The sequence below is a fragment of the Pinus tabuliformis genome, chromosome 1_1 (assembly GCF_031772625.1).
Source record: "Pinus tabuliformis cultivar Carrire ecotype Pingquan chromosome 1_1, CPIR1, whole genome shotgun sequence".
Taxonomy (NCBI): Eukaryota; Viridiplantae; Streptophyta; class Pinopsida; order Pinales; family Pinaceae; genus Pinus; species Pinus tabuliformis.
Genome location: NC_142297.1, coordinates 843,279,043 through 843,298,989, shown reverse-complemented (window position 1 = coordinate 843,298,989; position 19,947 = coordinate 843,279,043). Strand labels below are relative to the sequence as shown.

General features: G+C 33.0%; 1 protein-coding gene across 1 annotated transcript; it reads left to right on the top strand.

Annotated features, from left to right (window-relative positions):
* The first annotated feature begins 559 nt into the window (after window positions 1-559).
* LOC149216813 (putative CoA ligase CCL7) lies at window positions 560-14,325 on the top strand. The gene is made up of 6 exons (XM_089391281.1): window positions 560-1,659; window positions 7,125-7,314; window positions 12,278-12,423; window positions 13,524-13,591; window positions 13,737-13,839; window positions 14,057-14,325. Exons 1-6 carry the CDS (start codon window positions 595-597, stop codon window positions 14,168-14,170), a joined length of 1,686 nt encoding a protein of 561 aa, XP_089247407.1. The 5' UTR covers window positions 560-594; the 3' UTR covers window positions 14,171-14,325.
* Window positions 14,326-19,947: the final 5,622 nt, after the last annotated feature.

Below are 19,947 nucleotides of genomic sequence, written 5' to 3'. Positions count from 1 at the left end.
TTTTAATTAATCTATATGATTTTTTGTTGATGTATTTTGTCAATAAATTATTATAAGTTAGATGATACACTTAAAATAGGTGTAGTCTAAGGAGACTGCTTTTGATGGTGCTCAATACATTTCCACCACATAACTTAAAAATTGCCTCTACAAGAGTTTTTGAAATTTTTTTTGTCCAAATTCTTACCACTTTTGACCGTCAAGTCAATTCAGAGCAATTCTTCCATGACATATAATAATTTAATATTTTATTCACTTATATATAAAAATAATATTTACTCGACTGCTTTAGCTACCACTCTACATTTAAGTAAACAACAAATCACCCTATCTTTCTATTATAGGAATGGGCACTGTGCATCAAAAAAATAATACATCACCTATTTTTTCAGGGCTATATATTAATTATTCTTAGTTTTGTCATAAACTGAGTAAAATATGAGTATGAGCCTTGACCGCCGCCCTGGGCACGTGAAAATGATATGGTAATATTCAGTGTTAGTGTGTGTATATATATAACCGATGGTCTCACCTTGATAGGAAACTCAGGACTAGAACTGGATACAAGATTTCAGACGATCCAACGCAATTGAGATGGACAGATCCGAGCATGAGCAAGATGGAATATTCAGGTCCGTGAGGCCACCAATGAATTTTTCAGAGAGATCCGGGTATGGGAAAGATGGAATATTCAGGTCCCTGAGGCCACCATTGAAATTTCCAGAGGATGAGAATACCAACATGGTCTCTTTCATGTTCAGAAATTTGGAATCCTATTCTCAGAGATTAGCTCTGGCAGATGCAGATTCCGGGGAGAAACTGAGTTTCAGTGAATTCAAAGACAAGGTAAGCATGGTGGGTAGTGGATTAAACCAGTTGGGTATTAGAAGGGGAGACGTTGTGCTGTTACTTTCTCCTAATTCCATTCATGTACCTGTTTGTTTCTTTGGGATTGTTTCAATTGGGGCTGTGGCAACTACTGTGAATCCATTGTATACTGCCATGGAAGTGGCTAAACAAGTCAGGGATTCAAAACCCAAGCTCATCATTACTGTCACAGAGCTCTGGGATAAAGTTGAGAGTCTGAATTTACCTGCAGTAGTCATTGGGGGGGATCTATGTCACAAGAGGTTCCCCAACTCACCCATTATTTCATTTTCTGAGTTCTTAACCATGGGTGCTCAGAAGAACCCACCTGATGTCATTATCAAGCAGACAGAGACAGCTGCACTGCTGTTTTCTTCTGGGACTACTGGGGCAAGCAAAGGGGTGGTTCTAACCCATAGGAATTTCATTGCAACTGCTTTGATGGTGACCAGTGACCAGGAAAGGAAGGGTGAGAGGCATGCAGTCTTATGTGTTCTTCCTATGTTTCATGTCTTTGGGCTGGCTGTGATAACGAATGCGCAGCTTCAGAGAGGAAATACTGTGGTTTCAGTGGGGAAATTTACTATGGAGAGGATGCTGAAGGCCATAGAAGAGTACAAGGTGACCTATTTCCCTGTGGTGCCACCCATTGTGATTGCCATTGCAAAAGAGAAGATGGTGGCACGATATGATCTGTCTTCTCTGAAGGAGGTTGTCAGTGGAGCAGCGCCCCTGGGAAAGGATATCATGGAGGAGTGCGCCAAAATAATCCCGCATGCTGCAATACTTCAGGTACACATCCAGCTCCATCTTTTTCCAATGCATAGAATCCAGCGCGATATTAAGTATTAGTAAATTTATGTGGTTTTCTTAATTTAATTTTTTGTGATTCATAATCAATTAAGTAGAGTTTTTGTTTTTTGTTTTTTGAGCGTAGAAATCACACAATTTTTTTATTAACCCTGCTTAAATTTATGTAGTGTTTTTATATTTTATTTATTAAATTTTATATCATTTTTATAAATAAATTAGATGAAAAAATAATAAGTCAATCAGTGATTTTTCATTTTATTTATTGCATTTTTGTTAGTTTATTGCATTTCTATCAATAAATTTATGTAGTTTTATTGATACACATCCAGCTCCATCTTTTTCTGCAATACTTCAGGTGCACATCCAACTCCTTTTTCCATTGCATTGAATTTAAGTATTAATAAATTTATGTAGTTTTTTTATTTAATTTTTTGTGATCTATAATTCAAGGTGTTTTTGTGTATTATTTATTTATTTATTTAAGGAATCACATAAAATAATTTTGTTACAAATGCTTAAAATTATGTAGTGTTTTTATATTTTATTTATTAAATTTTATATTATTTTTATAAATAGATTAGATGAAAAAAAAAAAAGTTAATCAGTAGTTTTTCATTTTATTTATTGCATTTTAATTAGTTTATTATTTATCAATTAAATATATTTTAGTATTTTATATTTTCATTTATCAACATTTTATTATATTTATATTTATATTATTATATTTATATTATTTCTATTAAATAGATAAGATGAAAAAATAATAAATAAAGTATCCATTTTTATGCTTAAATTTATATAGTGTTTTTATATTTTATTTATTAAATTTTATATTATTTTTATAAATAAATTAGATGAAAAAATAATAAGTTAATCAGTGGTTTTTCATTTTATTTATTACATTTTAATTAGTTTAATATTTATCAATTAAATATAATTTAGTATTTTATAATTTCATTTATCAACATTTTATTATATTTATATTATTTCTATTAAATAGATAAGATGAAAAAATAATAAGTAAAGTATCTTTTTTTTAGATATTTAATATGTAAGGTATTTTTTTTATCTGTTAAATTTCATATTACATTTATTAAACTAGAAGATGAAAAAGATAATCATATCTAATGTTTAATATTTATTAATTAAATAATTTAACTTTTAAAATTTTATTTATCACCATTTTATAAAATTAAATAGAAAGTTAAAAAGATAATAAGTTAATCATATATTTATTTAATACTAAATACATAATTATTATTTTTTTATTACATTAAAATTTTATTAATTTTTTATTACATTAAAATTTTATATTATTTCTATTAAATAGATTAGATAAACATTCAATTATTTATTTATTTAATATTAAATAAAGATAATGGCTTTGTATTTTATTTATTAAATTTTATATTATAAATCACTGGCTCACTTATTATACCTATGGTTTCATATTTACATTTAAATATATTTTATAATTTTATAATATAATTTTCAAAATTCCATCTATCTAACATTTTTTGAATTGTTAAACTCTATATATTGTTTGTACACTGCATTCTATGACTTGAAATGTGAGCGGCACTCTTCATTCGATGACTTTGAAATACGAGCAACGTTGATTTATACCGGCATAGATTTCCGCTCTTCATTATATGACATTAAATGTGTAGTGTGGGTTTATGGATTTCTCTATCTATTAAAGATGTGAAGGGATGCAAAATGAATGGTTTAAAAAATATAAAATAAAGATAAGTGATGTTAATTAATTTATTGTTTATATGAATGTTTGCTCCATTTTATTTAATGAATTTTTAAATAAAAACCATTTTTAAAAACAAAGTGTTTAAATGAATTCATATTTATTCAAAAGTATTTTTCCTCTCTATTTAGAAGCACTTGTTCTCTTTTATATTGAAAAGTACGTTACATGGCCCTTGCAAGTAAACCTTAAATCTTCAAGGGAGGCATGGGACTACGAGGAGGTACATTATTATGTTTTACAAGAAGTAGTCAAGGGCTTTTGCTGTGGCAATGATACGGCAAGGGCTAATCTTACTGGATTGATATAAAGTGACCAATTTCTTTAAACTTAGGATGATTAACGAAAATACATGTGGTGGTTTTTCAGGAAAAGGTTTTCACCACTTTAACAAAGAAGGGTCAAAACCCCAAAATCTTTATGTTACAATCATCAACCACCACTCAACCTAAACATATGCATTTTCAAAATCAAATTTAAAGAGTAAAGACTCTAGCCTTGGCCTCACTCTCCATTCAATACCATCCCAACCTATGATTACATATCCATAATAAATCATTCACTTAAGGAAGTTAGTCTACAAAGGCTTGATAATTTTCAACAAATATGCTTTAGTGTGAAGGAAAGGATCTTGTCTAAAAATTTATATGAAACATTAATAAGAGTCATTAAAAAAATAGTGAGGTTAAAAAAGAGTCTCAAAACAAAAAATGTGCTTTCAACATCAACCTTAAAATAACCAATAGGATTCAAGATGATTGTCTTAACTGTAAGGCTAAATAGTTTTGGAAGGGAAAACAACTACCTTTTTAATCATATGTTTAACATATCTTCTTACATGTTTACTCAAATTTCAAGTGTAGGCACTTGTTGGATGTGGACTTTACATACTTTTGATAGAACCATAATAAGGAAAAATTGAAATACACGAAAAAAATGTTTCTTTTGTTATGTATTTTAAGTTCATATCTTTGTGAGTCTATCAAACATATCTAAAGTGCTTGAGCTTTAAATTTGAGTAAACGAGTAAATATAAGGAGATAAGTCAAAGTAATGATGAAAAAATAGTATTCTTTTTACCTTATAAAAATCAATTTCTTATTTTAATACTTTAACTGTTATTTTATTATTTGCCTTAGGAGGATCACAGTTAGGCCTCAAAATTTCTCTAATGTATCAAGTTTAGTTCATGATTAGCTTTGTATCCCCAAGGTTTGAGATGAAATTTATCCAATGCCTTATTGATGTGATCCCTCAATGGTTGAGACTAAATGGATTCTTTACATAATTAGAGCAAATTAAGGCCCACAAAATCCCATGTCACTCTGTAAAACTCACATTGTTAGCCATGAAGACCTAGAGACTTGTCATCAACAATTTCCTTCAAGGTAGTCCAATTTTGGTTACATAAGTTTTACACTTTATTTGTCAACTTTCAAGGGACTACATCAATACAAGTTTGCATGTCCACCCTCTTTTCATTTTTCATCCCTTTAGTATGGAACACTATATATTGTAATGACTAACAAATTCCCTTTCCATTTCAAATTGGTTTGTAATTCTTCCTTTAAACGGTTTTAAGGGCTTGATTCATTTGACCATTTATTTTTAGGTTATAGCTTTAAAGAAGTCATTCATTGACTTGCCACCCATCTTTAGCCAGTGCATATGAGCTCATATTTGAAACCCCCTTGCTTTGTATGATTCGTTGACTATTAGAAAATGTACAAACTTGGTTGCTCTAGATTATAACTACTTATTGTAGGGATAAGGTGCAATTTTTTTTTTGTAAGCTTGGTAGGACTACATCTTCATCATGTCCAACTTCTCACCTTGATTGGGGGGGATAGCACAAGATTTGAACCCAAGACTTCTGGTTCGGTGAGTCTTCATTTCGACAACCATTTCCAATTGAGCTAACCCAAGCGGACAAGGTGCAAGTTCTTTGAAACCAACACCATATTCTCTATTTCTATTTTATGTAATGCACATCTAGGGGAGACCCACTAGGAATTTCCCCTCATTTCAAAGATGGAATCCAAGGTAAATCGACTATTTGTAGTTTCGGCAACCTAACCTAATAGGGACATTGAGTGAGGCCCATAATATTTATAGAGGAAGTCGTTCCAAAATCTTGACCCTACAACTTCCTGCTTTTAATTCATAGCACTCGACCACTTGATCTAACCCACTAGGCTCCATATCCTCTATTATAGCCTTAATATTTCTTCTTATGAATGTTTCTTGTTGCTTCCCATAGACACGGAGAAAGGTAGTGACATGTTGAATGACATCTTACCAACTACATTACCCATCCTCTATCACCTCAAGGAAAATGCATTGAATTCCAAATCCTTTTGATAACTTCAATGCAAGATGCTTGCTTTGAAAGAGACATGTTTAATAGAAGTCTTGTGTTTTGCATCCTGGGTTTGGCTAAGCCCTCAAAAGTTGAGAAAAAAATGGGTTGGTGATTAGAAAGGGTGGGCTCACCTAGTACTTGCATCGACATTCTACCCTTATGCCAAAAAAAGAAGTAGCTTTACTTCAACAACATGGTTTTATCTATTTTTTTCAAGATTCTTTTGTCACCCTTTTAGAAACTAAGGAAGACGAACCATAATTAAAGAGAATTGTTGTTGCAATATTTATTTGGGTTACACATTCTAAATTTGGCCTTAAGGTTGTTCTAAGCTATTTGCTACCTTGGGGGAATGGGGAAGATAAAAAAAAACCTACTTATGTTCTTGAGATTCAACATTGTTAAAATCTCCACAAATCAATGGAGAGGCTTCATGAAGCTTATTAACCACCCATTTCCATAATGCCACTCTTTGTCTACATCATGAATTGTGTAACCCTCACATTATGCACTTTGCTCTTACATTATGCTCATGAATTGACGCCTTCTTACTATTGTGTTGGTCAATTTGACTTTTAAGTTTTAACCTACTTTGTAAAACTCGGGTTCTATGAAAATGTAGCTAGTTTGAAAATTTTGTCGAGGGAACATTTGTGAATTTTTATTTTGTAGTTTAGGTCTCTATTGCAATCTTTCTTGATTTTGTATGTTATTTACTCTTTTTTTACTTTTTTTTTTCTTTTTTACATCTAATCAGTTCCAACATCTTTGCATTAAGTTTCTATGAAAACCTAAGGTTTCACTAGAAAGAAGAAGAATGCATTATCTAAGTACTTAAACATACTACAACTAGAAAATCATCTCTCTTTTGAATCAACCATTATGTTTTATGTTTATGTATCCCACAAGTAGTTATCCTTTTGTTCTTTGTAAATTTATACCTTCTAAAAATAATATTGTTTTCTAAAATTGACTTTTTTTCCTAAGCGGTGGAAGAAATAATGAAGAAGTTTATATCTTTGATGCGAAATTTCCTATTGCCAAAATATCAATACCTTTATGAAAATATTGTGTTGCTGCAAAATAGTAGTTAATAATAATCAGTGAATATTAACCATCAACTCTACATAAGTGAACCAACAAGTCCCTAAATCAATATTCAATAATGTGATACCAAGATGTTTATCTAATTAGTAAAATCTATAGGATGATGAGAGAAACTTATTTTCCCTTTACTTGGTTGGCTTGTTTGGTATATATTTGAAAAGAATATTTCAAAAATTATTTTGAATTTTTAATGAATCAAATGTGGTGTTGCAACAGGGTTATGCCCTAACTGAATCTTGTGGCATTGCAACACTGGGAATTCAAAAAGAAAGGAACATTCACTTTGGATCAGCTGGAATATTAGCTCCAGGGATTGAAGCAAAAGTTGTAAGTCTAAAAACAGGGAGGCCTCTTCCTCCTAATCAACGAGGAGAGTTGTGGTTTCGTGGGCCTAATATTATGCCGGGTAAATACATTTCAAACACAAATTTGCATGTCCATATTATATTGATGCAATATTGATTATGGCCTTTCATATTTCTTATAATTTGTGAAATATTTTACCTCTTCAAGTTTTTCCCTATTATCATTTTCTATGTTCAACTTTGTTAGACAATTGCATTGGTAGATGTTTAGAGGAGATACTGCCAACATGTTGCCAGCTTTAAATTTGTTTGAAAATATTTGATGTTATCTCCAGCTCAACTTAAAATTACAATATTATTATATTATAATATCCATTTAATATATAATATCTGAATCAGTTATAACCTTAAAGTTAAACCGTCATATAATGTTTTGCTTTGCATTAGGTGTCATGAGGCTTGTAAACCTTAGCTGTTGTAAGGAGAACAAACGAACAAGAAAAAAGGGTGTAGGCATTGACAATAAAAATGTAAACGGTCTGGAATCATCCTTTGCTGTTTTGAATCCTGGGAAGGAGACGAATATATTCCCTTCCATACAACAAAAGATTTTCAATGCTGGATTTTCTGAGGACATCTCTTGTCATTCCTCGAGATTATTGGCTACAGATTTTCAATCGCAGGGTTTCGTCCAACAAGGTATTTACTCTGTTATTTCTCATGCGGATAGCAGACTCAACCATCATTCTTTCAGCTCCGGCGAGGTTGCTTTGTATGGGCCAGAGTGTTCATGTTTTGGTGCTTTTTGATCCCTGCTGCCATGTTGCTTTAAGTTGTCGCAGGCGCGTCATGGGTTGCGACTGTGGGCACTGAAGGGTTAGCTAAGCTTTCCGCTGATCATCGTGTTTGGTAGGTGGAAATTTTCTGGTGTTCAAGCTTCGAGTGTGTTGTCTGTCTTGGTTGGTTTTCACAGGTCATATTTTTAATAGGCTGTACCAAGTTGTTGGTTCTGCAAGTGTAGGATTGCCCTGCCTGTGTCGATATTGCGGTTCGATGCTCTGATTATTGGTGCAAGTGTTCGCACGCTGCAAGGGTTATCTGGTGCAAATCCCCTACCTGCCTTCCCCCCGAGTCTTATGCCCCATTTTATTGTCGTGTCCAGATCTGTTGTCGGTGACTTGCTTACAAAATTCTCCTATGTCACCCCTTTCTTGCTGGGATTGCCAATTGGCCTGCTTATAGGGTCATGGTGACTTCTCTGCGATGTTTGCCCCCCAGCTTTATTCTTTTTCCAAGATCTGCCCCCAACAATCAGAAGTGTGAACGAGGGGCTTTAATGAGAAGTGAGTAGTAGGTACACCAACATATTCTACTGGTTAAACACTATTACACTTTCTTCCTGTAATTGACTTGCCTTTATAACCCTTAATAATTTTCCTCGATCTTTTCAAGTGTTGTAGCAAGTCTCAGGTTATCCTTGACATTTCATAGGCTAAGAGGATGCTCTTATGGGAGAAAATGATTAGGTTCTATGATGAAGGCGGCATGTTTTGAACATGCCTCTGCAGCAAAGGATGACAAAAGAGGGAAGCAAAATTTTGGCCAGAAAGAAGATGAGAGGTAGCCAAAGAAAAGCAACATCAGGCATGAAGATTCGAAGAAAGTTAACTTCAACTTAGGTATCAAAATTAAGTGCTATTATTGTGGAGGGCTTGGTCATGATGAGAAGGATTGTAAGAAAACTTAGTATGTTTTCTTCTCATTCAAAGCCTAAAAGGCATTAAGAAGTTATGCTGAAAAGGAGCATGATAGTAATAGTATAAAAAAGGAAGAAAAGAGAGATCATACACACTTTATTACATCGCCAGTTGTCAAAAATACATCTAAGGAGGCATGGTATATAGATTTAGCTGCCATATGGAAAAAAATAGAGTGGTTTGCCTTCGTGGATGAATGAAAGTCTAAGGAAGGACAGTTACTTTGAGACATGACAACATACACATGGTGAAAGGACAAGAAACAATCCCAATTTGGAATGCCTACTAGGGTTGTTGAAGATGTACACGATCTGCTATATATACTGGCATGTGAAGGAGTCAAATGCAAGGTGACATTTAAGCAATGAATTTGATGAAGATAAGTGAGTGATAAAAGACCAGAGGAATCACTATAGTTGCTAAAGGTGTTGAAGTAGGTATTATAGAAGCAGGACAACAAGCATTAGTGGATGGGAACAATTCCAGCAGTGAACTGAGAAAGGCTCCATTAAATGAGAGTAAGGACTATTATTTAATGTTGGAAAATTCCGCCTTTAGTACTCTAGAATAATTATAGCAGGGCCTTTTGGGGTTTTTTTTTTTGGCATTTCAATGTCAGTTTTTCAGAGTATATGCAGGCAGGCTGAGGTGGTCTCAATGATCCCAAAAATTGCTCTAGAATTGTCATCTTGACATTTATTTAGCAGATGCATCTAGGAGAATCCACAGATCCAACTTTTGAGGATGCTTACAATCTAGATTCAGGAGATCCATTAACTGTGTTTAACCTAGTCAAGTATTATAAAATAATTAGCACTGTTATCCTTCTCAAGTTTACTAGTTTGACTTAAATATATGATAATTACAATTCACTATTAATGCTACAGTAACGTATTAAAGATAATTGCAACTTAAACTCCATGAAGAGTTTTTGTGACTAAAACAATTTTCATGTCACGACGAACATGGCATTTGCTGCTGATGCTCCCTGTACACAGGGTCATCTCCTTTCTCTTATATTAACAATTTCATCTGACTGATACATGGATTATAAATATTGTTGAACAAGGTATCATGGACTGCAGAAATTTTTAAACAGGCAGATTTTATATTTGAGTGTACTTTACAAACTGGAGGCACGATTACAAATTGAATGTGTATGTCAAACTCTGAAATCATAATAGGAGGACAAGCTTACTGAAAAATAAAACACTTTGGAGTACATCATGAAAGCATCAACAAAAGTCTCACATATAGCACCCATCTTGATTTGAAAATCCATGGCATGAAAATTTGAGATCAGGGTCCAAAAGAAGGCAGTACAAATGTATCAATCTCCATCCAAAACCCACAAGCTGATACCAATTATGCAAATCTGTTGTTCATCCTATGCAAGCTCCATCTACAACCGACTGAAAATTGTCATGGGAGACAAAGTTTGTACTACTGCCTTCAAATCTACATAACATAAATCTTTGTTATGAACCCAGGAAAAGCCATGATTAGGTACTGGTCAAAATTTTAGGTTTCATGTTGATCAAACAACCATGCAATCATCACTGAAAATTGCTAAAACAAAAGTCACCTGAATTGCAGATCAAACGGGCTCCTAAAAGTCACTTTGCTTGGATGTCAGCAACCTTATCTTGACCTCAAACCTTGGTATCAAGCAAATTTCTCGCTTGTGATAAATCCTCGACTGTGAAGTTCGCAGATGCAGAAAACTTAAAAGTTAACAATATCTCCATGTAGGGTTTAATTTCTCAATATCGCATTCAAACTCAATGGAAGAATTTCTCACAGATGTGAGGATTTTATTTAGTAGGCAATCTAATTTTAAGTTTTGTTTCACGACCTGCCCATATCTAAAAATTGCACCACTCACTACCTTTCTAACAAATGCAAAAGTCTAATATTTGAAACTACATTATTCTTGCAAGAGTGATATTGGAAACTACATTATTCTTGCAACAGTGACTTATCTGTCATCCATATGCTTTTTTATGTCATTCTGCAGTTGGCTTTAAGATTTTTTTAGATCAAATTTTCTTTTAAAACTCTTCCGACTTGTTCAATTATTTGGTGGGTTACTGTGGTTTTTTGAATTTGTATATTTATCTTTCATTATTTCACCCTTATGGCATCCGAAAGCAACATAAGATGAACATGGAAACATGTGGTTTTAAATGAATTTTGTAAGTATCACCCCTTGATTTTTGTTTGTTTGTTTGTTTTGTTGAATGAGCTTTTAGTTGGTTTATATATATATATATATATATATATATATATATATATATATATATATATATATATATATATATATATATATATATATATATATATATATATATATATATATATATATATATATATATATATATATATATATATATATATATATATATATATATATATATATATGGATTTTGAAAATCTACATATAATAACTTTTTGTTGTTCTTCAGTGAACTTTTGTGCCATCAAAAATTAAAATCAAGTGGGACTTGGATTTGGCCTCATCCACACCTAGGCAGAACCAGGGTCTCAATGTTAACACAAGTTTGATCCCCTAGCATTTGCCACTAGACCATATACCCATGGGAAGTGGTTATATTTTCTTTTGTCTTTCTTTCAACTGCAAACTTGTTAACCCATATGTATTCTTTCTCACGCTTCGAAAAGTCAAATTATCAACTTAGAGAATAATTTGAACCACATTAATGAGCACTTATAAACTTATTCAAATAACATTTAATCTCTAGTGTGCAACTTGAGTGAGCCTAATGGTTAAGAAATCTATTTTCTTTTAAGAGATCACAAGTTCAAATTCAAAAGATAAGACATGTACACCTTTATAAACTTTAGTAGTCAAATCATTATACGAGAAAGTTTAAACATCATTTTAGTGTCAAGCTTGAGTGTGACTTAAAAATAAGACTATTATTATTTTTATTGTTATCAATATATGATGTTTGTCCAAGAAATACCTTTATTCCATTGGTATTTTATCCTTTTTAAAAGCTAAAGATGTTAAATTACAATGCTTCGCGTATCGCTCTAGTGAAATGCTCATTGCCCAAGTGGCAGACATTCATTCTAACAATGTTATTTTGATGAAGATCGTGTGCATTATGACAAAATATATAAAATGTAGTCTAACCATGTTGGTTGCAATTCAAGAATGTTATCTAGGTTGAACTACTCGACATATAAGTTCGTACTTTAGCTAGTGTAGTGTTTTTAAAATTCTAACATTTTGAAAAGCATCATATTCGAAAATATCTAAGATAAGTTATGTAACTTGCAGGATACTTTAACAATCCTAGTGCAACTAAAAGTACACTTGATGAGGAAGGTTGGCTACATACTGGAGATATGGGTTACTTTGATGAGGATGGAGGCTTATATATTGTGGATCGTATCAAAGAAATAATCAAAGTCAAAGGTTACCAGGTAATCACTATATTCTTAAGTGTAAAATATGGAAAACATTACAATGTGTGAATAGAATATACTTGATATTGATCTTGGAGGGATTCTCTAGTTTTGTGATTAATATTTTTTTTCTAGTGATAGTCATATGTGGAAGAAATTATATGTTTAATATTATTTCCCCAACTTGCACTTAATAATAAAAGGCTTTGCAAGGTGCAACCCAAGGGCAACCATTAATATAATCGCCACGGCCACCTAAACAATTTATTCTCACTTTTGGTGAGCTCTTCTCCAACTAACATGAGTATCCCCGGCAATTAGGATTATGAAAGCTGCAACAATGAAGCTCAAAGGTAATGTTAAGAGAAAATTCTAACAAAATAATGTTTTCGTGTCCTTTTATAGTATAATGAGAACAAAGGAGCGATAGGAAGATAAGGAACTAGTGACTATTCAATTTTGGGCCAATAGTGTCAAGAGCCCAAACCACTAAACAAATGGTTAAGACACATAGAATTGTTATACATATCACATTACGCCCGAACTTGTTGTTAAATGATAAAAAAACTACTTGAAAGGGCCTTAAAAATATCATACTCAACCATGTTATAAAAGTGAGTTTTACAATAAAATATTGTTTCAACCACTTTCAATAACATAATAGATAAAAAAACTAAATTTAAAAATTACACTTAAAAAGTATGATCTCTCATAGAGATATATATAAAGTTCCATTATCTCCATCTTTTTAAAGCACACCTATAAAACATCCAAATTATACAATTTTCCTTTGTCATTGTTGGAGGTCTCCCATACGCAAAACAAATTTACACTTGAAGAAGTAAGTCTGAATTTTCTAATAACAAAACACTCACATATATAATGGGTTAAGCATTATACTTTGTAATAGGACCTTTGTGTTGGGGTAGGGAGGTAGTTTTTATATATATATATATATATATATATATACTTTTCAGGTTTATGGTGACTTTTGAGTTGTTCTTTACAAGTAATTTTAGTTGTATGATTTGTTTTATGGCTTTAATATATATGAAAATCTATTTAGTTTTCTAGAGGCACGTGAAGCTAACGATCACATTTGACTGGTTTGTTATTAGGTTGCCCCTGCTGAGTTGGAGGCATTGTTGTTGACACATTCCCAAATTGTAGATGCTGGAGTTATTCCGTATGTGAAATTTTAAGTTTCCATTGATACCTTCATGTTTTTAATATTTTTAATATGGTGTTTGAGTTACATTTAGACATGTAGAAGGAAAAACAATGGCATAAAAATTTGTAAATTACTTTGTAATGTGAGTTCCTTGGTGCAGCTTTCCTGATCCAAACTCTGGAGAGGTTCCAATAGCATATGTTGTACGCAGCCCTAGAAGCTCTTTGACAGAGAAAGATGTCATGGATTACGTTGCCAAGCAGGTAATAAGAAAATAAGATGTGAATAATCAAATGGAATTTATAATCATATTTTAATATGTAGGTTTTCTCAGACTAACATGCTGTAAGCCTTTTTGTTTAGTTAAAATTACCTAATATAATTTTGCCAATTTTACCAAATCAAATGTTACCAGAGATTTTATATTTAATACTACTCAGGGTAAGGTTGTAACATAATTCGATTTCTTTTCCTATGCAGGTAGCGCCATACAAAAAGTTGCATGGCATAAATTTTGTAAACTCTATACCCAAATCTTCTGCAGGGAAGATTCTACGACGAGAGCTTGTTGCAAAGGCGAAATCAAAGTTATAACCATAAAAAAACTATAAAATTCAAGAATGGTTGTAACAATAATGTAAATCCCATTTGTTGCAAAGGCGAAATCAAAGTTATAACCATAAAAAGCTGTAAGATTCGAGGATTGTTGTAACATTAATGTAAATCCCATTTTAAAGTCTCATCTACATAAATGCCCCATTTTTATGGTTCTCAATAACATTCCCTATATTGATATAATTAAATTAAACTAGCGATGTATATGCAAATTTAAATGTTGGAGTTAAGATTTGTCAATTTGTCTATTCTAGCAGAGCATTAACCTAATAAATAGTTGTATTGTTTATGAATGTATATGGAAAATGCAATCAATTGCGTACTTTTTTTAAATGTTAAATATTAAATAATTTCTTATATTACTCTCCATTAAAAATGAATAAATTTAGTATTAATAAATATGATTTATATTAAATATAGAAAATGTAATTATGGTATTGGATAAAAAATAGTTTTCCGTATAAAGGAATTTCAACCAACTTAAAAATTATTAAGAATTATTAAAAATATGATTTCCAATATTGTAAATATTATAGTTATATTTTCCTTGTTTAAGTTAATGTTGTTTAATATAAAAGTAATTGTTATAGAAAACATAATTTTGCAAATTATTAAGGATATGATTTTAAGTAGTGTAAACAAAATTATTTACATGTGGTCTTCTTTATTATTAAATTGGAGGATGCATGAGTAAAATGATAAAGGGGACAATATCCAATAAGGAGAGATCTCATTACAATATATTTTAAAAGACATCTTATTACATGGCTTTTATAGTTCCATCTACCTCTTAGGAACATTTTAAAGAGTAAATTTTTTAGTAGGTGGAACCTTCTAGTAAGCACTTTTACAAATATTTCTTTCACATTTACATATTTCTTTCTTAATATAAATGACCTCTATACATAGCAATCTATTTTATCTATTTATGGGGTTAGGTAGGACGTTAACATGCCCTCCTTAAAAACAAACAACGTTCTCAAGGTTGGAGGTGAGGGAATTGCATATTGATCTTAATTGATTTCCTTTTGGCATCTTTAGATTACTATATTGATATATCTTTAACAATGCACATGTAAGGATGGTTGCAACCAAATGGAACATTCCTCATCTAGTTTTAGAATCTAGTTTGAACACAACAATTAAATCCAACCATTTTCTTGAAGCAAAACAATTGGATGGATTTTAGAGTGTCGTAGAAGTTCCAATTTGAAAGCCACTAGCCCAATATGTTTGAGGACCTTATAAGGGTCATAAAACTTGAGAGAAATCTTCTAGTGGTGATTGTCTTTGATGTATTTTTTCTTATAAGAATATAGACAAGGAACACCTTATCCCCTTCTTCAAAATGACATTCAAACAGTGCTAATCAACCTATTGCTTCATCTTGTTCTAGGCGATGACAAATTATTTTTGAGAGTGTAGAGCATGTTGACTTGAGTTGTGAGGGTTTTGGTTACCTCCTACACATTTGAGACGCCTAGTAAATAGGGTATTATTGATGGGAGTTGTTGGCCATAGATAGCTTCAAAGGGATTCATTCTAGGTGCAACATGATAACTTGTATTCTACCGACATTTTTCTAGATATAATCGCTAGACCCATGGGGATTTTCGCTTTGAAGTAAAGCACCTCAAATATAATTTCAATCATTTTTTGTTAGAGGTAACCACAAAACCCATATGGATTGTCATTATGAAGTAATGCACATCAAATATACTTTAAAGCATTTGTTGATAGCTTTAGCCTAAGCATCTAATTTTGTGTGAGATGAAATATTAAGATTCAATAGAGTGCTCTAGAGCCAAAATAACTATTGCAAACATTGCTAGTAAATGTGGGGTCATGGTCTTTAATAATAGAGTGTGTCACACTATATAGTTTAAAGATATTATCTGAGAATACTTGAGTCATAGTGGAGGCTTTAAAGGAGTGTTGTAAAGCACAAAAATGACCATTTTGGAAAGATGATCAACTACAATCATGACAGTGAATTTATTTCTAGTCTATTTGGGAAACCCCACAATAAAGTCCATAGAAATGTTAGTCCATATAGTTGGTGCAATGGGTAAATATTATTGTGTGACTAAAGGTTTCACTATCTCTCCTTGTGTTGTTGGAAAACGTCACATTTTTCCACAATGTTACAGTGGATGTCCTTCTTGATTCCCTCCCAAAAGAATGAACATTTGATCATTTCATATGTTTTATGAAATCTTGAATGACCCGTTCTTGCAGAGGCATGGTGTTTAAATAACACTATTAATTTAAAGGATGATTATTTTTTTAAATAAATATGCCCTTTATAGCAAACCTCGTTGGTGTGCCAAGTGTAGCCTTCATGGAAAATTTTAGGGGCTAATGTTCGCCCAGTGGGCTAATTTTCCATGATTTTTCCACAAAAAAGATTCGCCAATTTCCAATTTTATAAAAGATGATTCGCCCAAATTTTAGAATATAAAATTATTTTACCTTAAAAATCGCCAACATTGTATAGAGGCTATATATAAAATCATTATAAATTTGAATAATTTTACAAATATATCAATAAACATTTTATAGTTTGCATATTGGGGATTAGTGAGATTCGCCAATGTTTATAAACTTCAAGAAATTTTTCCATCCTTAAAATTTTCCTTGGTAGCCTTGATATGCATGGGGTTCCATATGAAGTTGTATCAAGTGAGTAGCCTTGGTATTTGTCAATAATTCTTTGTGGGAGTCATTGAAGTAGCCTTGTGCTATGAAAAAGAGTGAAAAAAAGGGACTCACCCTCTTCATACTTTTGAGAGAGAGAATTTGCTATGACACCTTCCATGCCCTTCTTGCAAATGATCTCATAGTGATATACCAACATTTTGGTGACCCATGTCCATTGCTCTGGGAATGGATTCCTTTACTCTTGGAAGTATTTCAGGCTACAATGTTTTATTTTAATCTAGAAACATTGCTTGAATAGGCATGGATGCCAAATATCTACAACATGCAATATAGGCAACATTTGTTTTTCATAAGTCGATTTTCCTAGATTCCTTTCACAATTTTTTTCATTGGTAAAGGCTAATGGGTGTCCCTCTTGCATGTGTATTTCTGCCATGCCTTTATTGAAGGCATCACATTTTAAGACAAAGGTCTTAATGAAGTTTTATAGAGTGAGTATTCGGGTTTTACACATAACATTCTTCAAATCTTGAAAGGCTATTCTATGACATCATTCCAACTAAAAGCATTTTTTTTTTAATAAGGCTATGAGGGGAGCTACAATATTACCATAGGATTAAGTGAAATTTTGGTAGTAATCAATGAAACCAAGTAAACCTTTTAAAATTGAAAGAGTTTTGGGATGGGGCTAATCCTTCATTACTTTAATTTTCTTAGGATCCACACATACCATTTTGACTAATAATATGCTGAAATATTCTATTATAGACACACCAAAGGCACATTTGGACCTTTTGAGAAAGAGTTAATCATTAACAAGCAATTGTAAGATTCAATTCACATAGGTAACATGGGGATGCCAAGCTTTACTATAGGTCAAGATGTCATAAAAAGGGGCAAGGAAAAATGTGATAGAAAGGGTTGAAATATTTTGTTCAAGAGACTCTAGAAGGTAAAAGGTGTATTACAAAGGCCAAAAGATGTCAACAAAACTTTTAATGGCTAGCATGAATGCAAAAAGTCATTTTGAGAACATTTGCCTCCATGCAAATTTGGTGATAAGTTAAGTGGAGATCAAGTTTGGTGAAGAATTGAACGCCTTTGAGCTCATATAAAAGATTATTAATGACTAGAATAGGGAACTTATCCTTGAATATTATTTGATTGATAGCATGAAAGTAAGGACACATGCCAAGTTCCATTTTCTTTAGGACCATGAAAACTAGTGACGAATAAGGACTAGTGACTAGGCTGGATAACATGAACACCTAGCAATTTTTTACCTTTCTTTATTAAAAAAAAATGAAAAATGGATGAGAAATATGGTTGTGTAGGAGGTGGGTGATCCAGATGGATATTGGTGGCCACCCACCTATTCCACTTGGACCCTCACTATTGTTTCTTTTAGTTTCCTTAATTGTAGCACAATTGCGTAATTACGTATATAATATATATTTGCCATATCGATTGTGACACCAAGTTGGCGCCATACACGAAAGAGAAGACCCCCTACGCGAGATAGGAGAAGGCGATGGCGGCCTTTTAGTTCTTCAAGTTGATGGCGGTGGTCGAGTCATGCTTACGCATGATGGCGGCTTTTGGGGTGTTTATTTGAGGGGCCCCAAAAGAGAGTTGTTGATGGCGGCCCTCTCCCGGGGGTCGAGAGTTCGGCAGGCTCACCCTCACCCATCGGATGGATGAGCTTCCAAATCCCTCTCCTTAGCAGTCGAGCCCCTCCGGGCCCCGGGGATTGGGGTGGGTGGGTAAATAGTGGGAAGGTGAGCTTCCAAATCGATGGCGGCCCCCCTCTCAAATAAGTAACTAAAGGCAGTCGAGTGTGCTAACGCACCCTGTTTATTAAGAATGTTGCTTGCGACGATGTGTCACATGATCAAACTGCTTCATATGCACTTACCCGTGGGATGCTTACATCATTTTACCAAGTGGTAGGTTCTGATTGGTCGATAAGATGTCCACATGTCTCTGCTGACGTAAGTACCTTTAAGATGGTGTGCCACCAGTTAACCTGATATGATGCCATGTGTCATCTCCATATTCGTTTGGGCACATCCTGCAAGTCTTTCTTAGCCTTCGTCCCAACTCTATCAAATATGCCCGGTCATGGATGGACCCTAAATGTGGTATAATTCATCTTTTAGTAGTGTTGGTCCCATTTCGAAGACCTTGCAAATACCTTAACAAATATGTATAAAACCAGAAGTTGAACCTGACAATGAAGCAAATTTAGTTCAATTCCCAATTCCCCGCCGGGGACATTAATGCCATGCTTCGGGTTGACTTATTGATTCAGGGTTTAAATGGCTTCTATAGGCTATTGAGGGGCTTAATGGCTTATCTCTCTTCCCCGTGCTTTTCTCTCTAACGCTCGAGGAGATATCTTTCCTGTACTTCTATCTCTTTCCCGTGCTTAGAGATCTTTTCCGTACTTTAGAATGAAATTTGTCAAACCTTAGTAGTGGATACACCCAGAAATATTTTGATATAGGGAGGGTCTGGCCTTGTATCCTTACCTTACCGAGCTTGTCTATCTATAACTGTACGAATTGTAATACTTCTTATTTAGGTCATATTCTTGACTGATGAGTAGACTTATTACGTATAGAATAATCCGTCTATATATCTTGATTAGTCTAAATAATCTTTCATGAACTAGAAACCTGTACTACTAGATCAATGGCTTGATACGTTGGGTTGGGTCCGCATTTGGCAGTTTTTTCAGGTCTTGAACTTATAGAGCTATTTGAGGCCCTAAACGACGTTTATTTTGAAAACGTGCAAACTCAATGTATACATCAAGGGTTTGCAGTCGAAAGTTGTAGTACTCATATATATTTTTTTAACGAGGCATCATAGACATCAAACAAAGATCGTATGCCAAAGTTATGACCTTGGGAAGTTGATGTACCAATTTACCCAAATGGGGCCCACAAAGTTTTGGTGCTTCATCTCCTAGGGTCAAGTTTTGCATTTTTAGGGTTTTCCATTATTTTTTAATAATAAATAGGCCTTCAAGCCTAATTGTAACACATTTTAAAAGGCATGTAGCCGCCACATCTCTTCTAAGAGATAAGCTA

Bases quoted from the DNA above. Each gene is read 5' to 3' on its own strand.
- LOC149216813 (XM_089391281.1), top strand. From the start codon at position 595: ATGGACAGATCCGAGCATGAGCAAGATGGAATATTCAGGTCCGTGAGG. The intron at 1,660-7,124 runs GTACACATCCAG...GTGTTGCAACAG, and splicing joins CGCATGCTGCAATACTTCAG to GGTTATGCCCTAACTGAATC. The intron at 12,424-13,523 runs GTAATCACTATA...GTTTGTTATTAG, and splicing joins TCAAAGTCAAAGGTTACCAG to GTTGCCCCTGCTGAGTTGGA.